Consider the following 21,299-nt stretch of genomic DNA (forward strand, 5'->3'; position numbering starts at 1 on the left):
ATATTTCAACACAGAAAAAATGATGATGACATAATCCATCACATGGTTTGCCAGCCATATTGTTGAAAAAAGAGAAGAGGAAAAATCGTCTTCTCCAGAACCGCTTTACAGATCGAAGTGAAACTGCACACAAATTATCGGCTATCCATGCTGAAGAAGGTTTGATAACTATGATATCATAGATCACATGGTCTGGCTGCCATCTTGGGTTTATCCTCAAACCCTCAAAAATCTTCTTCTCCATAACAACTGGACATATTGAGGTGAAACCTCACAGACATGTTCCCCATGACTTGGGGATATTAGGATGATAAATAAATAAATATTAGGATGTCACGTGGTTCGGTGGCCATATTGGATTGAAAAAAAATATTAAATTATGTTTTCTCCGGAACTGCTTATCCGATCGAAGCAAAATTTACCAAATACCATCAAACCCTATACCTGCATACAGTGTGGAAATGATGACGTCATGGGTCACATAGTGTGGTAGCCATATTGGATAGAAAAACCAACCCTATCCAATCAAAACAAAACTTCACACACTACCAAATTCACCACCTGATTCACTCCAAAATATTGGGCAGAGTTAATGTTTTCAATGGCATTGGTCATGTGATTTGGCAGCTGTTAGTTTGAAAACCGAAAATTAAAAACCTTTTTCTCCAAAACCGCTTAACATCAATATGCAACATGTTGCGTTATGTGGAGCAAGGGCAGTGAATCACAATTGTAAAGTTTCGCATTTATTGCTATCGCGGTTTCAGAAATATTATTTTTCAATATTTTCCTTGAAATCAATGTGGCTGCCACACCACATGACTGATGACTTTATTTTTAAGTCAAATGTATTCAGCAAGGGCAGTGGATCATAACTGCAACATCTAGTATTGATAGGTTAAACGGTTTCAGAGAAATAATTGTTTAATTACCCCCCTTTAAAACCAACGTGGCTGTCACATCATGTGACTGATGAGATAATTATTAAATAAAATATTTGTAGCAACAGTTGTGGATCATCATTGCAAAGTCTCACATCAAAAGGTTAAGCAGTTTCAGAGAAATATCTTTTTTTAATATGATCGACTCGGCACTGGGGAGTATTGGTTGAAAATTTCAATATCATCGGTCACATGGTCTTGCAGCAGTGTGGGACGAAAAAAACCTTATCTGATCAACGCAAAACTCCAAAGACATGATCAGCCACCCATTCTGAATTTGATTTGATAAAGAGGACGTCGTGGGTCAGGTGTCCAATCGAAGTGGGGTTGTATCAAAGAGGGGTGACATGGTTTTTTTTTCACGATAGAAATTTCTCCAAATTTTCACCAGAGATGTGATTACTCATGTGGAATGTTTTTGTGATAGCAATGACGTCATAGGTCACGTTGTGTGGCAACCATGTTGGAAAAAAGGAAAAACTTTGGACCTCTGTATCTCTGAAACCGCTGCATGGAAAAAAATTGAAACTTGGCACATATGAAGTACTCCCCATGGGAAACAATGGTGATTTTTTTTTTGATGATGTCATACATGGCTTCCTTATCACATCATAATTTCAGATGTCAATTGCTTTATCTGATTAGTATGAAAATTTTTGAGGGTCATCTCAGGTGAACTTGCAATTGGTGAAAAAAATTGATGACATCATCAGTCACGTGGTTTGGCAGCCATGTTGTTTTTAACATAAAACTTGCAAAAATCTTCCTCTCCGTAATGGCTGAACACATGGAGGTGAAACTTTTTACAGGTATGATCACCTAACTATGAGGAACCAAAAGTTCTCCACCTATGATGGCATAGGTCACATGGTTTGGCAGCTCAGATTTTTTGAAGAATAAACGTTTTTAAATCGTCTGCCAAACGGCTTGACAGATTGAGGGGAAACTTCATATGCATGTTCCCCAAGCCTTGAGGATACCAGGGTGTTCATGAATAATTAATAGGTCACATGGTCTGGCAGCCATATTGATTTGAGCAAAACTCTTTTTAAAATTCTATCTCTTGAACCACTTCATCAATCGATGTGAAACGTCACAGTTATGATCGAGTAGACATGTGGCATATATGTTTTAAATTTCAACCTGATCGGACGCATGGCCTGGAAGCCAGAATTATTTAATATTTTAAATCTGGGTTCAGGGATTTAAATCAAACTTGGTACAAGTATGTAGAATGATGCAATAATGTGGGCAGAGGCATATCTGGCGACATCGTGACTGTCGAAGGTTGTTATTCTAGTTTATCAAGTGGTGTAAATAGTTTTAGATTAATTATCCACATACATTAGGTCTCATATCGGAAAATACCTGGTTGTGTATTGTGTTCCTCTATGTGATCATTTCATGATTTTCCACATGCAAATTACTGCATATACATGGATGAAGATGTCTGCAGTGCTAAACCATCTTCCTAGTGCAATATGGATGTGATCCTCATGAGGTGTCCTCTCCACAAGAAGCAACAGATTAATCTATTTTTGTGAACAAGCCATTATCTTCCATTCAAACAACCTAATGCACCCACTGCAATCTCAGTAGGTCAGATGTACCAGATCAAAATGTTCCACAAGCTCCACTTAGTGCACCAATGTGGGATCATTACTTATATAATGTCTCCGCCATTACTTTGAGGAGAGTAGCAATGAGCCATGATGGAGCACGAATTTGGAAGAAAATACAGAAGTAAGAGTCATAGCTTTGTTTTGTGATTTATAAAACCTATTTGGCACAATGGTGGGGATGAAATAGGACAATCTTTATGAAATGTGGAGAAGAGTTAGCTGAAAGCTTCAACTTCACAAAAGCATGACCATGAGATGAGACAACTAACATGATGGATGTACATTTTGTTCCATTGTGGAAGTGCTGCATGCTGTGACTTGGTTTTACTTCCATCTCTACACTGCGCACGTGAAAGTGAAAAGCGGGGTTGAGCAATTGGTTCATGTCCGTCCATCCATCCGATCGGTTTATGATCGTCAGTTTATAATTGAGCAACAACTTATTTAAATTGAATGTTATATTTCGAACAAGTTTGTCGTTTTACAGTACTTTGTCTCTAAATTTGTCCCGATCGTGCATGCTCAAAGAGGATTGAGATAATATTCATACTCTGTCTTCCTGCCTGGCAGTCAAACAAAATTGAAAATAATTTTAAACAAGAAACTTAATGTTCTTAAGTTCTTCATAAAGGACACAAAAACAGGCATGAAGAACTAATGCGATGCTTTAGATAAAGGATGTAATATACACTTTAGGGTGATAGAATATACACTGGGTTAAAAAAACCAATGCCTTTAAACTGATATTTAATTGAATTATATATTTGAAGACAACACTGTCTTGGATCCATACACTTGAACATTGGATCACATCCATATTGCACTAGGAAGCAGTATTGGAATTGCCAAAGCAGTTTTTCTTTGGCTATTTGGCACAATCTTGGATGGGTCACCACTCCGACCATTTCTTGGAGCACAGTTGTGCCACTGATGCTGTGCCCCTCTACCAGTACACTGGTACTCATTTCACTGACCTCAGAAGGACGATAGGCTGAGTCAACCCCACCTATTGTTAATTCAGTAGCCAACAGGACTCAAAATCAGGACCCGAGGATCCCAAGCCACCACCCTAACCACTAAGCCAACACCAGGCTTACACAATACTGGAGAACACAAATTGCCTTCATAATACTTACAAGAACCATGCTATGTATTGAAATATTATAGCATGAGAGGGTGTGGCATGTGAGAGGGTCTGGGTGAAGAAGATGCCGATTGATGCTGCGTTCAATGGTGATCAATAAGGCCTCCTTCTCCTAAACTGTGACTCGACGTCATCTTATTACAATGTATAACAATTGTTTTTTTTTACATTTTTGTATAAATCATCGAGGCTGGTGGAAGCGCGAGTACTGGTACACTGAACAGAGCAGAACACAACAGGACAAAAGGAACAGTTGAGAGAAGGGGGAAACACTAATAGCAGAGTTTAAGACCAATATGGAAGTAGATGTGGACAAACAATGGGTGTGTAGAGGAATGGAGACAGGAGATGATGCAGTGGATGCATGGGCTGGATAAGATGGACACAGAAGAAAACTTTTAGGAGGGAAAACTGAAAATTTGGAAGGAAGAGGGATTGGAGTGGGGGTTAACGAGTGTAGAAAAGATGTATATTAGACTTCTTCGGTTGTGCTAAACTTATGGATTTTTGTTTAACGATAAAATTGAAGTATGATACATGAACTCTCGAGTCAAACAAGTTTTACGACATAGTATCAGAGGTATGAAGATAACACTTGATGGTTTTTGTAAGTCCTTATGACAGCCATCCTCTGCCTATTGCTGTTGTATAGGTGTTGCAGTAATTTTAAAATTGCCAATATTTGGTGATAATGAGTATGGGTCATAGTTTCAAATATAAACGAAGAGGTCGTAAAGTGCTGAGAGATGCTGAAAGACTAACAAGTCTTTGCACTCACCGTGTCTTGCAGACCGCACAAGAATGTGACAGAGTTTGATGGGCAAGATGTCTGTGGGTTTAATGGCTGGACCGTGATAGACATTGAAGCTCCCAAGCCCGACAAAGCAAGAGATTCTGGTGTGCTGCCAAGTGCCATTCTCCGTGGCCTCAAGCCATGGACACAGTATGCAGTGTTTGTTCGGGCATACATGCTGAATGAACACCTTGGACATGGAGCGAAGAGCAACGTTCTCTTCATTCGCACGAATGCCAGTGGTAATTCGAGCCTCTTGCAGATCATCAGCGATTAAACATAATAGGCTTTGGTACATGTTTCATTACTTATTAACAAGTATACAACCAAATTTCACACCAGTGTTGTGATGCTATAGGCCTATAGGGTATCTCTGTCCTGCAGTAGTGGACTACTGTACTCCAGGGTTTGACCTATGGCAGAGTCAAATTCAAATAAAACTGCTGTTCTGATGTTGTGCGAGCAGTAAGTCATGGAATATCCATCATTGTACAATCATTTGAATGAAGAGATGTCTTTGTTTTGAAATACTAGTTTTAGTAGTCCAGTGGAGGTGGTTTATTGCTCATCCAGCAAGAACAAACCAAATCTTGTTCCAAGCGATCTTTTTCTTAGCGTGCAACACGTTCTTCTGATATGTCCCTTTATTTGGGCAGTGTATAGGCAACAGAGCACTGCCTCGATCACTTCCAAAAATAAAAATAACCTGGGTTACGTACAGTACATGAAGTGAAAACATGCGTACTGCTTATGTGCATGTATAATACACGAGTAGGGCTACGCGGAATTCCTGGGCAACGTCGGGTCCCTCCTCCCACCTACACCCCGTCCCCTGCCTCCTCCGACCACACCCTTCCTCTCCCTCCTACCTCCTCTCACCTCCACACTTCCACTCCCTCCTCCTACAAAGGAATTTTTGCAGGGTTTTTAACCACGTTTGGGAAATATAAATAATTAAAATAAAACACGCTTTTGATTCCGACCAACCTCGAACTTGAGTCGTTGCCTCTATAAACTTGACCCGTGTCGTATCGAAATCTGCCCACTGAGGGACAAATTCATCGATATGGCCGAAGTAAGTCATGGTATAGATGTTTATCATCGTCACCATGTAATGAATCTCGGGTGTGTTCAGTTACCAAGTTTCTTGTTGAGCGCTCACCAAGTGGCAAAAGTACTCAAGCAAGCACTTCCTTCAAAACTGTTGATAAGGAATGGCTGGCTTGGCAACTGAACACTGTTTGTTGTTTCATGAAATACTCCAAGAATGAGGAATTCAATATCTTCCACCGGTTTTATTCCACCGAACATCGGAACGTAACGAGCTTTTGCCCTGTATACCTCCTGACCTCTCACCCCAAACTCCTTCTTCCTCATCACGCCTTCTAGTGTCCAGTCTATGCACACCACCACCGCATATCCCCTTTACTTTAACCACATGCATACCGTATCTCAGTGGACAACAACAATATCAATTAACTAGAAGTTGAAATGTTATAATTGCCACAGCATGGATAAACCACAAAACAAATAATAATAAACATGGCAACAGTTTAAATTAGCTTCCTTTTCTTATTCTCAGAGGACTTTACATTACTTCATCACATAATCTTGAGTCTCGACCGGAGGTATGCAAATTCTGGCATTCTGGCCGACCGGCACAGATTCTGATGTGTCTTGCGCTGGTGGTGCGGTGATGTCAAGAAGGGGTGGTAGCTCGGCATGATCTCTTGCATTCCTTTGACAGGCAGATGCTAAATGAGACACATTCCAGATCCATCTATCGGACAGTTTGTATGTGTGAGATCCTCTCTGCTCAATAACTTGGAGAGGCGCTGAAAATTTGGATTGTCCCTTTCGGAGGATGCCAGGTTTCCTCACTCAGATGAAGGAACCACATTCAAAGTTCACATCCTTTGCTCCACGGCATTTGTTGGTGTTCACCTTTTGCTTGTTCTGCTTCTCTTGGACTCCAAGTGCCGTGTCTTTGTGTGACAGTGTGTTGGGCTTTGGCATCTGCAAACCAGATACATGTTGCTTGGTGTGCATCTCTCTCCCATGAAGCACTTCAGCAGGTGATTTCTGCGTTGTGGCATGTCGAGTTGACCGGTATGTTTGAAGAAAGTCCATTGTAAATGTTTTCCGGTCTTTCCCCTCAATGTTAGCAGTGAGCAAGCTTTCCTTTAAGCTTCTATTGAATTGCTCAATTTCCCCATTCACTTGTGGATTGTACACTGCTGACGTCCTGTGGATAAAGTCTCTGTCTTTCAGAAAGGCTTCAAATTCCTGAGATGTGAATTGTGAAACATTGTCAGATATCAACTCTTTTGGCTTACCTTCTCTGCTAAAGACAGTTGACAGGAACCTGATCACTGTCGTGAAAGTGACCTGGGAGGTAAAGGCAATTTCTGGCCATTTGCTAAAGTAATCAATGAGAGTGATAGCAAAACGACAATCCAGTGGTGCAGAATCAAAGGGCCCCACTATGTTGATTGCCAATTTCTCCCAAGCGGCGTCGGGATAAGGAACCACCTGCAGTGGTGATGCGTGTGTCACATATGTCTTGTCGTGCTGCTGGCAAGTATTGCAAGCCTTGATTGCGGACTCGACATGCGCGTCCATTCCCAGCCACCATTACAGATCTCTTAACTGCTGCTTTGTCCTCACTCTGCCCTGGTGTGTATCATGCGCAAATTTGATGAAATGTGCCTGTAATACCTCAGGGACGAGAAGGCGGTGAGTACCTCTCATCACGCGGTCCTCTTGTAGTGACAGCTCAGTTTTCAATCTGAAGTAAGGAAGGAGAACAGGATCCAGGCCTGTTGACGTTTTCGGCCAGCGCTTTGTAAGCAATTCACGCAATTTTGTTTGAATGGGGCAGGAAATACAGGCAGTTTTGAATTCTTCAGCTGTCACCGCAGTGAGGGTCAATGTGAGCATGACAACCTCAACATCATCTTCCAGATTGGGCTCTGAAGTAGGTAGTGGAAGGTGAGACAAGCAATCAGCGGTAACGTTTTCAGGGCTAGGCTTGTACTGAATGTCATAACTAAATGACAGAAGCCGTGCGGACCATCTGGCCACGCGCATTCCAGCTCTTCCCAATCCTTTCGTGGAAAGGAGTGTCGTGAGAGGACTGTCGTCAGTGCGTAAAGTGTAATGTCTACTCCAGAGATAAGTGCCCCACTTCTCTGTCGCCCACACGCATCCAAGTGCTTCCTTCTCCCCCGTGGAATATTTTCTTTCTGATTCAGTCAGCGTTCAGGATGCAAATGCGATAGTTTTCTCCATTTTGTCAGCATGAATTTGTATCAAGACCGCTCCAAGGTCATAATCAGAGGCGTCAGTTGCCACTATGGTGTGTAGCTCTGGATCAAAGAGAGCAAGAGCTGGACTACTGACAATCAGTTCTTCAACCGAATCGAAACTGCTGTGCTGTGACTGACCAAGAGAAGGGGAATGGTCCCCGCAGTAATTCTCTCAGGAGTTCAACAATCGATGCATAGATAGGGATGAACTTCGCATACCATGACGTGAGCCTGAGAAAAGAGCGCAAGCTCTGCACGTCCTTTGGTGGGGGTGCTTCTGACACCGCAACAATATGGGCAGGGTCAGGTTTCAGTCTCATGTGTGATGCTACATGTCCTAAAAATGACAGCTCTGTCTGTCTGTCTGAAGTGGCATTTTGAAAGGTTCATTTTCAGTCCAGCTGCATCGATGCGCTGTAGCACCACTCTGAGGTGTTTGTCATGTGCTTTGGGAGTCCCTCCAAAAAACGATTACACCATCAAGGTAAAGGCCCTGTCACACCTTGACGATTTAGCCAGCGTATGCCGACATATGAAAAATTTGTCTAAAACGCTGGCACACGTCGAATACGTTATGGGTAAGTTTTGTATACGTTAAGAGCACGCTGGCATACGTCGTAGTACGTCGACAATTTTTTTTTTTTTGTATACCTTGGTCGAGGCTCGTATGAGAGCTAACACACAACTCACAGCAAGGAGGCATGAGACAAGAGGGGCGGGAGTGGAAGGGACAAAACAGTGGGGAACAGACACATTAGGTGAACTGTGGAAGGGAGAGGGATGGGGATGGGACGGGGAACATGGCGAAGAGAAGATGGACATTACAGGGACTTTCAGGAAGGAAAGCAGGAGAATTGAAGGAAGTGGGCTTGGGTGGATTATCGGGGGTAGAAAAGATCGAGGATTTGGATGGGGGAAGATAAGAGGTGGTGGTGAACAGCTGTTTTGAAAGCCTGGAGGGAAGAATGGGAAACAATAGAGTGAGGAAGTTTATTCCAAAGGCGGGAAAAAAGAGGAATGAAAGAGTGAAGATGAGCAGTGATTCGTGATTTTGGTAGTTTTACCAGAAGGGGGTTGTTGGCGGACCTTGATCGCCCTGTGGAAATGTGGTGGGGACAAATCGCAGAGAGAGCAGGGGGGGCAAGGCTGGAGAGGAGTCGGTAGAAGACAGAAAGACCACTGACCAACCTGCGGTGATTGAGTGAGAGGCCCAAAGACTCAGCTTCATTGCGGGAGATGCCAATGATCTTAAATGCCCTGGTTTCGACAGCGTGAAGCCGAGAAAGGTGGGAGGCAGGAGCACCAGCCCAGAGGGGAGAGCAGTGCTCCATCAGGCTACGGACAAAAGCTTTGTAAGTGGTCAGGAGCTCAAGAGGGCCGAGGAAGGACTTTGCACGACGGAGGATTCCCAGTCGGCGACTGGCTTTTGAGGCGAGGTTGGAAATGTGACTTTCCCAGAAAAGGTCATGGCAGATAGTGAGACCCATAAGCTTGAAGGAAAAGACTTCTTCCAGAGGATTGTTGAGAAAGTGGATGGGGGGGGGGGGGGTTGTAAACGGTCCTTTCGAAGAGACATAGTGAGATTGTGAGATTTGTCTGGATTGAAAGACATGTTCCACGTGTTGGACCAGTTTGTGATTTTATCCAGATCTGCAGTGAGCGAAGAAGCTGCTGCTTGCCGGTCTGAGGGATGACAGATGGTACAGCAGAGGGTGGAGTCGTCGGCAAAGAGAAATAGAGGATTTTCCAGAGAGTCCGAGAGATCATTGATAAATTTGAACATGCTTGAAATTTTTCGACGTATGCCAGCGTATGACTCACACGTTCTGCATACGCTGGCATACGTTGTAGGCACGTTACGCTATCGTTGACACACGTCGACACGTGTTACTTGTAAGTTACTCATAAGTCGAAACACGTCGAGGTAATGTCTAGCGCAGTGGTTCTCAACCTTTTGGAGCCGCGACCCCCCCCCTCCCAAAAAAAACATGGAGTCTGGAACACTGACGGGTTCCTCCTGTGAAGCCCATTTTTATATACCAATTCCCCTAAATGCTGCCAATACACCATTATACGGTAGCTGTAAGTTAGAAACACGTTCAGTAAGTTCTGTGGTCGTCCGGAAGACGTCAATCAAATACATCTACATACGTCAATGTGCATTGGAGATACGTTACACATAGGTTCAAAGCATGTTACTCATTGGTTAGAAATAAGTTTTGGGTACGCTAAACATTACCTCGACATGTTTCGACTTATGAGTAACTTACAAGTAACGTGTGTCGACGTGTGTCAACGATCGCGTAACGTGCCTACAACTTATGACCAGTGTATGCGGAACGTGTGCGTCATATGCTGGCGTACGTCGAAAAATTTTCAACATGCTGAAAATTTTTCGATGTACTCGGTGTGCTACGACGTATGCCAGCATGCTTCAGTGTGCTCTTAACGTATACAAAACTTACCCATAACGTATTCGACGTCTGCCAGCGTATTTGGCAAATTTTTCATACGTCGGCATACGCTGGATAAACATCAAGGTGTGACAGCGGTTTGACACTTTGATGTCTAGTGCAGTTATGATTTGAATCGTCGAGCCGCAGCCTTTTAATAGGCTACACCACGTGATCGTCGGCGATACGCTGCCGCGCTATGCATAAGTTAGACTATCGTTGGGCATAGGTTGTGAACGCCGACAACACGCTCAGCATTCGTTGATATAAGTTATCTATATGTTATCGAAACGTTCTGTGTACGTTACTAATACGTTATGCATACGTCCAACTCGTTATGAATACGTCCAAAACTGGAAAAAAAAACATCATTAGTTCAGCGTACACCAGCGTTTTACATACATTTTGATACCTTGCCATACGCTGGCTAAAACGTCAAGGTGTGACAGCAGCTTAACACCGAGCTCCGGGTTGATTTTTTTTAAACGGCAGACATCATCTTCTCAAAACAGCTTGGTGCTGAAGCAAGCCTGTAACAGATTCGTTTGTAGCGAAACAGTCCCTCATGTGTAATGAAGGCAGAAAGATCCCTGCTGTTCTCATGCAATACAACATGGTGGTACAACTTTGCAGATCCAATGTGGAGAAAAGTGTGCCACCTCGCAGCTCTGCAAACATTTCCTCAATATGCGGAAGAGGATATCCGTCGTCACCACCACTTTATTTGCTTCTCGCAAATCAACGCACAGACGAATCCCTCCGTTTTTCTTTGTCGTCACGACAATTGGTGAAATCCACTCTGATGATTTGATTGGCTCATTTACATCCAGTTAAACAGAATCTCTCTCAGACAAATGTAAACGGTGCAGCTTTTGCTGGACTGGAGTCACATTGGGTCACATTTTAACGGGATGAATAAATCCCTTTGCACAGCCAAGGGTGTCCTCCATGTTGTCACCTGTAATATTTGCAACTGGGGTTTGATTTGCAGTGCTTTGGGTGGAATAAGTGATGCGACCATTCAGTAGTTGCATGTCAAGTGCAGCAACCACGTCCCTGCCCAGAATGGCAGTGCCGCTCCGCACTATATAAAGTTTAGCGGGCGCACAGTAATTCTTGAAAGTCATATCTACATGCAGGCAACCACGCACAGGTATCGGATTTCTCAGGTAGCTAACCAGGTGTAGTTTTGACTCAGTCAGTGGCACATTGTTGAAACATTGCAGGAAGACGGATTCGGCAAGTATTGACACTGCCGAGCTTGTATCTAACAGTAATTCAATGTCTATCGGCTCTCCCCCGGCAGCAGTAACTTGTACAGTGCACATTATCTTATCAGCATCTCGAGCCCTATTATCTACACTCAACACATTTACATCAGGGACAGTCACTTAGTGAACCTGTTTAGAGCCCTGGCATACTTTAGCAAAGTGTCCTCTCTTTTTGCAGCTGTTGCACTGGGCGTCCTTTGCTGGACATCCATAGTCGTTGGCCGTGTGATTTACAAATCCACATCTACAACACGTTTTCTTTTGAGCCGGTTGAGTTCGCTCATCTGACATCCCATTCACAGTGAGTCGAAAGGGTCTCTTGCGGCCCTGCGAATCCTGAGTCTGAACGCCTTGGCCTATGATCTGAGCCTCCACCATTGCCGATTCAATCTGTCTCGCCATGGTTATAACTTTCTGTAATGTCAGTTCCATTTATAGTAGCAAACGTTCTCTAATGCGAGGTGAGTTTTTTTTTCTCAAGGAGCTGGTCCTGGATCATTTCGTCTGCCTGCTCTGCAAACTCGCATGTGATGACCATCTCCCTTAATGAAGCAATATATTGTTCCGTAGACTCGCCATTTTTCTGACCAGGTTGACAAAATTTATATCGTTCTGCCGCGACATTAACTCTTGGGACAAAAAAAGTTCCTCAAGTCCATCAGTGCAGTCTCCTCGCTATTATCAGCTTCCGTTAGTGTATCGAAGAATCTCTGGCCTTCTGTGCGTAAGCAATGTTTCAATAGTGCGCGCTTTCATGCACCAGCGAGTGCATTATCCTGTATTGCCAGCACGTAGTTTTCAAAGACACGAGTCCAGGCCATAAAAGGCATTGAAGGCCCACCCGGGTTTTGCAGAAAGGGTGTTGATGAATTCAAGTTCAATCCCATCCTCATCACCAGTTTATTGTATCGTAAAATACTCCAAGAACCAGGAGTCCAATATCCTCCAACGGTTTTATTCAACCAAACATCGGAACGTAACAAGCTTTGCACTGCACACCTGCTGACCTCTCACCCAGAACTCCTTCTTCCTCATCGCTCGCTCTAGCGTCCAGTCTATGCACAACACCACAAACACACACCGCTGGACATCTCAACAGCATACAGTACATACAAAAAAACGAACTGTATTCAGTCTTCAACACGTTGTTTTCGTTTTAAAAACTTACATAAGCTCAGAGGTGATGTTGAGTGTACGAAAGTGAACGTGTACATTTCATATAACTTTAAAGTGTATGTGTACATAACGTATTTAAAGTGTATTTGCATCAATATCTCTGGGGAATTTTCACGGCCTTCTGACTAATTAATTACGTATGCAGGTATTTCACGACCAAGAGGATTTTTGTCGCCTCTGATGTTTATTTACATCACATGATATGCAAATTACACGTCCATCAATTTGTTTATAAGGCTTAAAAAGTAGGGCAAAAACCAAAAGTTTTGTTTTTTTCCTCATGAAAGACCACCATTTTCTTTCCTCTGCATAACATGAGAATTAACTTAATCTGGCGGTGTTTGTGAGACCGCTGCTGCGATCACTGGAAACAAAACATGTATTACCTCGTTTGAGTTGTAATCAAAATGTACCTTTGTTTCCTCAAAATGGTACCATTATTTAATGATAGAGATACATTGTTCAATCTTCACATTCACATCAGATGCAGCTATGAACCCTCAGAGCAATGTCGAGCGAAAAAGATAGCGGCATTTTCTGGGTGGCTGGAAGGAAAGGCGTGGCCTGGCTTAATGGGCAGTGTTTGTGATGTTGGGAGAGAGAGAGAGAGAGAGAGAGAGAGAGAGAGAGAGAGAGAGAGAGAGAGAGAGAGAGAGAGAGAGAGAGAGAGAGAGAGAGAGAGAGAGAGAGAAAGTGGTGGGTGAGAGGTGGGGAGAGAGAGAGAGAGAGAGAGAGAGAGAGAGAGAGAGAGAGAGAGAGAGAGAGAGAGAGAGAGAGAGAGAGAGAGAGAGAGAGAGAGAGAGAGAGAGAGAGAGAGAGAGAGAGAGAGAGAGAGAGAGAGAGAGAGACAGAGACAGAGACAGAGACAGAGACAGAGACAGAGACAGACACAGACAGACAGAGACAGACACACGTGGCCTGTACAATTGTTGGTGTTTATGACGTACAGACACAAACTCAGATTTATATTTAAGATTGTGGTTATATAGCTTGGATAATTCCAATTTCACACATCTTCTCCCCAAAGGAAGAAAATGCCAAGATGGGCGAAATTTTTCTTTCAAAACTTCATTGAATCAAACGAAACTTGCACATACTCAACTTCATGGTGGCCTCGTTAATCCCTAAAAGTTTCAGCTTCCTCGATCAAATCCTCTCACAGGAGTCGATGATACATACAGACACTTGCTCCATTATTCTGGATATAGATCATGGAACATAATAACAATAATAATAATAATGATGATAATTGTACGTTATGAAATTAACATTGATAATAGTAATGGGACAAAATAATAATGATAATTGTATATAATAATAATAATGATAATTGTCCATTATGATAATGATAATGATACATAATAATAATAATATGATAATTGTCCATAATACTCATAATAACAATGATAACTAGAGGGGGAGCACTCGGGAGAGTGCAAAACCTCTGCCGCCAATACTGCTGGGTCACTCAAGTGAACCTTAGATCTTATTCATTAAATATGATGTCAACAGTGCTGACAGAGTTATAGTTCTTTTCTCCATTTTTTTTGGCGGGGGGGGGGGGGGGTTGGAAATCACTTATGACATGTAAAAATGCAAAAAAAAAAAAAAAAAAAATCGAAATTTTGTTTTGATAAAAAAGTTGCTGAATTTTTTTTTTCTCTAACAATTTTTTTTGGGGGGGGGTGGAAATCACTTAAAAGATGTAGAAATGCAAAAAAAAATTGGGGGGTAACAATTTTTTTTTGGGGTGGGGGTTGGAAATCACTTAAAACATATAAAAATGCAAAAAAATAAAAAAAAATTCTCAAACAAATTTTTTTTGTGGTGGGGGGTGTTGGAAATCACTTTAAATATGTAGAAATGCAAAAAAAAAAATTGTTTTTCTCTAACAATTTTTTTTTGGGGGGGTTGGAAATCACTTAAAACATGTAGAAATGCAAAAAAAAAAATTTTCTTACAATTTTTTTTGGGGGGGTTCGAAATCACTTAAAACATGTAGAAATGCAAAAAAATTCTCTATTTTTTTGGGGGGGGGCGAGGGTAAAAAAAAAATTGGGGGGGGGGGGTTGTAAGTCACTTAAAACATGGAGAAATGCAAAAAACAATATTTTTTTTCTCAATTTTTTTTTTGGGGGGGGGGAGACCAAGTCCAAAATTTAATGGCATGATCCTTGGACCATACCTAACCCCCCCACCAAGTTTCATCAAAATCCGTCAAGGAGTTTTTCCGTAATACTGTTCACAAACAAACAAACAAACAAACAAGCAGAAAGGGCTGAAAACGGTAACCTCCATCCATCTTCGAAGATGGCGGAGGTTAATGATAATTGCACATAATGACAATAATAATAACAACATAGGAAATGATTATGATAATCATGATAATGAAAATAACAATGATAATGTTGATGATGAAAATGACGATAACGAGGATAATAATGAAAATATGACCACTGGTCCTGAAGCTCAACTGGATGAGGAGCAGCGGTCAATGAAGTCATAAAATATTGAAATTTTGTTCATGCGCAGAATGTGGTCACGTGATTGGTTGAATGGAAGCGCCCTCGGTGCTGGTTACCTTTGGCTGGACGGTACATACAAACGGGTTCTGAATTTGATTCCAATATGCCTTTCTTGTTTACGAATATCAGAGGACTGATCTGGAGCTTCACGACAAGCTTGATCTAACAGGACGGACATACCGTGGGAACGTTTTTGACATGTATGTGATTTTGTAGATTGTGCATGCATAGGGACGATAAATAATTGCATGTCATGATTGGCCTTCCAGACGGACAGAAGATTTTTACTGAGTGGTTGTGCCGCCAAAGCAGATTCCTGAGCAAGGGTTATACTGGGTGGTTTGTCATTGCCCTTTAGACCTTCGCACCATTTAGACTTCTTTGACCCATCCCTTCGACCCCTTCAGACCCCTTCCACCCTGTAGACCCCTTTCTATCCTTTAGACCCTTTTTAGACTCTTTTAGACCCTCTAAGATCCTTTTCTGATCATTTAAGACCCTACTGGACCCTTTAGACCAGTGTTTCTTAACCTTTTTTGTCCCACGCCCCACTTTGATTTTCAAAAAAATCGTACGCCCCACCATGATTGGAGACACTACAGTATATACGACATATAAGGAATTCCCCTTGACGAAAAGCAAGTCATAGTGACGTAACAGCGTTGAATTAATCAAGGGCACGCCTTACCGGCGGATTGGCTAACAAGGGTGCGGTGAAGCAGTTTTTAGTTATGACGCTATGAGGCATCAGTCGCAGCTTCAAACTTTTGAAAATTTGAAAGTGCAAAGCTATGAAAGCGATCATATATTGATTCATTAATTCTGAATCCTCATGCCCCACCACCCCCTTGAGAAACACTGCTTTAGACTCTTTTAGACCTTCACATCTTCACACCTCTCAGACATTTTAATACCCTTTAGACACTTTCGAACTACTTGACCTTTCGACTATTTTTAGATGTTTAAGACCCTTTGGAGTTTAGACCTTTTAAGACAATTCAGACCCTTTCAACCTTAAATTACACCCTTTAGATCCTGAAGACTTTTTAACACCTTTTTAAGAAACTTTTAACCCTTTAGACGCTTTCGACCCCTTTAGACATTTTCAGACCTTTACACCTTTTGACCTTTACACCATTAATTTGCAATTAATGACCTTTCATTTAGTAAATCCTTCCATTTATTTGCCACACAAAACAACACCACACAAAACAAGTCCTGGCGAGGGTCTGCAATCTCTAATTGCTCTTTCTACTTTTGTATTTACAAGATTGGGGCTCTTGGAAGAGCAAGGTGACAGAGGGTATGAACTGTCAGTAGGATAGTGGGGCAACTCTCAGACAGGGGATGAACAAAAAGAAAAGAGGAATAAGAAGAGGGGAAGAAACACAGCAACCTACAAGTAAGAGGGTTGGGCTAAACTTAGCTCATTGTTCTCGGACCGAGATTCAAATCCCATAACACACGGCTGATTTGTCCGCAATGTCCGTGTTCTGTATATGAGATATTCAGAAGCTCCTCCATGAGCCTAAAACTCTTAAAAAACAAAAGAAACACCAAATGCAATATTTTTAAATCAATATGCATGATGAGATGACGTTGTGCTGGGGATTGATCAAAACACAAAATTCTCTTTCTGTTTCTTTATTATTTGATTCAGTTCATGTTTTGTTATAATCATCTAGACCTGGGTATATGAAGGTCTGTAGTGAAGCAATAACCTTTAAACATCTCACCTTTACAACTTGTAGGGGAGAAACACACACCAGGTAATTCCCCAAACCAAGGAGAAACGCACACCAGGTAAACACATCTCTACCGCTATTCCCAAACCAGGTCCATCTGTGTCCTCAAACTAGTAAAGTCTGGCACCGATGTTTCATTCAATTCAAACTCTTAGTCTTTCTCCATTTTCTAAGTTCTGTTCTTAACAATCACATTTTCCATGTCGGTTATTATCGAATTAATCTGCCATGTGAGATGTAAGGTTGATGATCATGACATTATGAAGTGTTTGATTTATTTTCACTGTAGCCAATAAAGTTGTCAAAATGCCTGACTAACACTACTCCGAAGTGAACTTCATTGGGCCTTTGTAAAAATGAGCCTCGAGTCACCAATTTTGCCACTGAAGAACAACACTTGTGAGACTGGCCTTGCTCGTCTGGCTTCAGCCCGAGTAATATAATGAAGTGTGTGCTATCATGATGTGATAAAAATTATTGTGCGAAAGCAGACTCCAAAACGTAAATAATTAAATGTTCATGAATAGGGAAGTTCTTGTGCATTCCTTATTGGCCTTTATTTGATTGTACATTTCGCACTCCCACAGCCCCCACGATACCTCGAGATGTGGTGTTGACTTCCCAATTCTCGTCAAACCTCACGGTGAAGTGGAAGGCTCCTCGGAACTCAAATGGTAATGTCACACACTACCACATCCGCTGGCATCGCCAAGCTGAGGACGTGGAGCTGTACACACTCGATTACTGTCTGCGTGGTGAGCACGACATTACTCTTTATATTTGACAGGCAAAGACAAAGTATGTCTGTTCCATCATGGTAGAATGCTTTCAGGCTTAAAAGACGACAATTTTCACAACCAAATATTGAGAGAGGTATGCTGACTGTTTTGGAAAAGAATGTGATGAAGCAATGTTTCCCTCTTAAAAGCAAGAGAGAAAGAGAGAACCGAGGTTTGAGAGAAGGTATGTTTAATAAAAATAGGTATGGGCGGATGTGGCAGGGGATCTGGATTATGTCAGGGTGGATTGAGGGTTGGGGATGTCACCATTCACAGGCCGAAGAGGGAGGAAAGTTAGAAATCAAAAGTTGGGAGAATTGGATCAGGGCTCAAAGGTCAGAACCACAAATTAATGAAACTGGAGAATGGAATATTTTTTGGAAAGGATGGAGTAATAAATAGAATGGATTTTTTTATTCCTCCGCTGATGAAGTCGCCTGACACATTATGTTTTCGGGTTGTCCGTCCAGCAATACCTACGTCTGTCCATACTAATTTTCTCTGTTTTCTCCACAACCGCTTATCCAATTGAAACAAAATTTTCACCAGAGGGATGACTACTCATGTAGAATCTTGTAATGATAATAATGACATGCAATAATGGCCATGTGGCAGCCATATTAGAAAAAAGGAAAAAGTTTGGACCTCTGTATTTCCAAAACTTTTTTATGGAAAAATTGAAACTTGGCACATGCGAAGTACTCCCCATGGGAAACAAGTGTGATTTTTTTTGATGAGGTCATAGGTGGCTTCGTTATGACATCATAATTCCATACGTCAAACCGTTTATCTGATCAGTATGAAGATTTGTGAGGGTCATCTCGGGCTAAATTGTATGTGGGGGAAAAAAAAATTGATGACGTCGTCAGTCACGTGGTTTGGCAGCCATTTTTTTTTAAAACATAAAAACTTTCAAAAATCTTCTTTTCTGAAATGGCTGAACAGATCGAGGCGAAATTTTACAGGTATGATCGGCTATCCATAAGGAACAAAAAGTTCTCCAGCTATGACGTCATCAGTCACATGGTTTGGCAGCTGTGATTTTGAAGAATAAACCTTTAGAAATCCCCTTCTCCAGAATGGCTTGACAGATCATGGGGAAACTTCACCCACATGTTCCCCAAGCATTGGCGATACCAGGGTGTTCACAAATAATTCATAGGTCATATGGTCTGGCAGCCATATTGGATTGAAAAAAAATCTTATAATTTTTTTTATAACCCTAACAGCTGCTTTTAAAGCAATTGCCAATCGGTTATTTATATGAATTGGGTGTGCTTTAGAAAGCCTGTGTTGATTCCCAACATGGCGATCCACTATATTCATACTGGTACAATAGCGATAAGGGTATGAAGCGATACCGCCATAGTCTTACAGGTCTCGTGATCCACGATAGTCACACTAACATGGTGATCCGCGATAGTCACACCAAGATGTTAATCCTCGATGCCGTTCCCGGGGGTTACATTCTTGAAAATCCACGTGAACCGCAAATCAGTGATGTACAAACTTAGGGGTAAAGGGGAAAATTGGATTGGGTTCTTCAACTGTACCCTAAATCAACATGTTTATGCATTGCTTTTGTGTGATTTTTTTTATGAATAAATGAGGTATTAAGAACATAAAACAAAATATTATTTTCCTGTATTATTCTTTTATGCACAGCATGTGGCTGCTGGTTGCATCATTGCAGGAAGCGTGGCTGTGCCGCTGATCCGCTGATGCAGTACCCCCTGTTTCCAGTAGACTGGTCCTCATTTTGCCAACCTTGGAAGGATGACAGGCTGAGTGAACCCACCTGGTGTTATTTAACGGAACGACAGAGGCTCAAACACAAAACCCTAACATCTTAAGCCAGCTACCTTAACTGTTAAACCAACACCAGGCTTATTTTCCTGTATTAACAACATAAAATATAAAGTATATATTCTTGAGTTATTAACATCATGAAATTTACCTTTAATAACAATGATGATAAAATTGATCCAATAATGTGATGGTGATGTTGATGATGGTGACGATAAAGACAAGTTAATAGAAATGATGGAGATGGTGATGTTGGAGGTTGTGAGGTGGTTATTGTTAATTCGGTGAGGTGCCCATGTTAATTCGGTGAATAAATGTGGTAAATAGTTCACCAACCCGCGATTATTTGAGTGCATTGACCACAATCCACAAACCGTGCCTCAATAAATTCATCACGATAGAGCGAATCCGTGAAGGGGAAACCCATGAATGGCAAGGCCCTCCTGTACTTCAATTTTAACAAAATAATGATTTTAAACATCGTTAAAACATGTGGAAGTTTAGCACTACTGAAGCAATCTTATAGACCACCCTTATACGCTGTAATAAGACGACGTTGAGTCACAATTTTAGAGATGGAGGCTTGATTGATCAACATAGAACGCAGCGTCAATCAGTATCTAATCATACACAGCCATATGGCAGCCTCTTCTTAACACCAGCCATGCCCTTTCATGCTATATATCAATATATTGCATAGTTCTTGGAAGTATTTCGAAGGCGATTTGTGATCTACATTTTTCAAGTATATCATTCAATTCAAATAAAGGTTTAAGGAGGTTTAAAGGTGTATCACTAAATAATTTCTGTTTTACCGCCATTTTCTGCAGTCACTATTACACCATCCGATCCAACACGGTACATTAGTTCTTCATGCATGTTGTATGTGTCCTTTATAACATCCTTAAAAACAGTTTCCTGTTTGGAATGATTTTCAATTTTGTTGGACTGCCAGGCAGACAGAGTTTAAAATTTTTATCACACTCTTCTTTGCGCATAATGCAGTTGGGACGAATTCTGAGACAAGGTACTGCAAAACGGCAGACTTGTCTTCCTGTTAATGTTAAAATTTGTGTTCAAAATATAACATTCAATTTAAATAAGTTGTTCCTCGATTATAAACTGATGATCATAAACTGATAAGGCAGACTGACGGATGGACAGACACGAACCAATTGCTTAACACGGCTTTTCGCTTTGCATGCGTGGGATAAAAATGATTAAACTTGTCAGATTACAATCGCAGATTAATGAAATTTGAACATCTTTCGTCTGTGGCAAAAAAACTGTTCATTTTGACCATGTAGTTCAGATTCATAAAACCATTCCAGCATGAAATCAACGACTCAACTAAGCCATGGAAAAATAATGTCATGGTGTTAGATTACAGGTTGGTTCTTTAACTTTTTTGCAAGGAGCCTAATATTAATAGAATAGACTTACAGGAATACAAGTTTGTCAAATAAATTTCATCATACACAATGTAGTTAAACCCACTGTGGTATTGATCAATTTAATTGATTTACATAGGATAAAGGTGTTGTGCTCATTGTTATATCGTTATTCTACATTAAATATACAGTCGATAAAAACCCATCCTTGCTTGTATTACTGCAACCACATAATACGAGTGGCTCGATGGTTGAGTGGATAAATCCTTGTTTCATCGCTCCCACGAGTCTGGGTCCCCACGGCCAATCGGAATAAATTTCCTCACTCGGAGATGGAGCAGCGAC

The 21,299-nt window shown here is 41.5% G+C and overlaps 1 protein-coding gene across 1 annotated transcript in view; it reads left to right on the forward strand.

Annotated features, from left to right (window-relative positions):
• The window catches only part of LOC147016923 (insulin receptor-like), a 136,391-nt gene that overhangs the window by 47,247 nt on the left and 67,845 nt on the right, over positions 1-21,299 (forward strand). The window contains exons 7-8 of the mRNA XM_085847954.1: positions 4,498-4,742; positions 17,566-17,733. Of these exons, the coding sequence (XP_085704080.1) occupies positions 4,498-4,742; positions 17,566-17,733 (413 nt within the window). The remainder of the gene's footprint in view (positions 1-4,497; positions 4,743-17,565; positions 17,734-21,299) is intronic.

This window comes from Eptatretus burgeri, chromosome 11 (genome assembly GCF_056783735.1).
Source record: "Eptatretus burgeri isolate ZD-2024b chromosome 11, Ebu_testis_v1, whole genome shotgun sequence".
Lineage (NCBI taxonomy): Eukaryota > Metazoa > Chordata > Myxini > Myxiniformes > Myxinidae > Eptatretus > Eptatretus burgeri.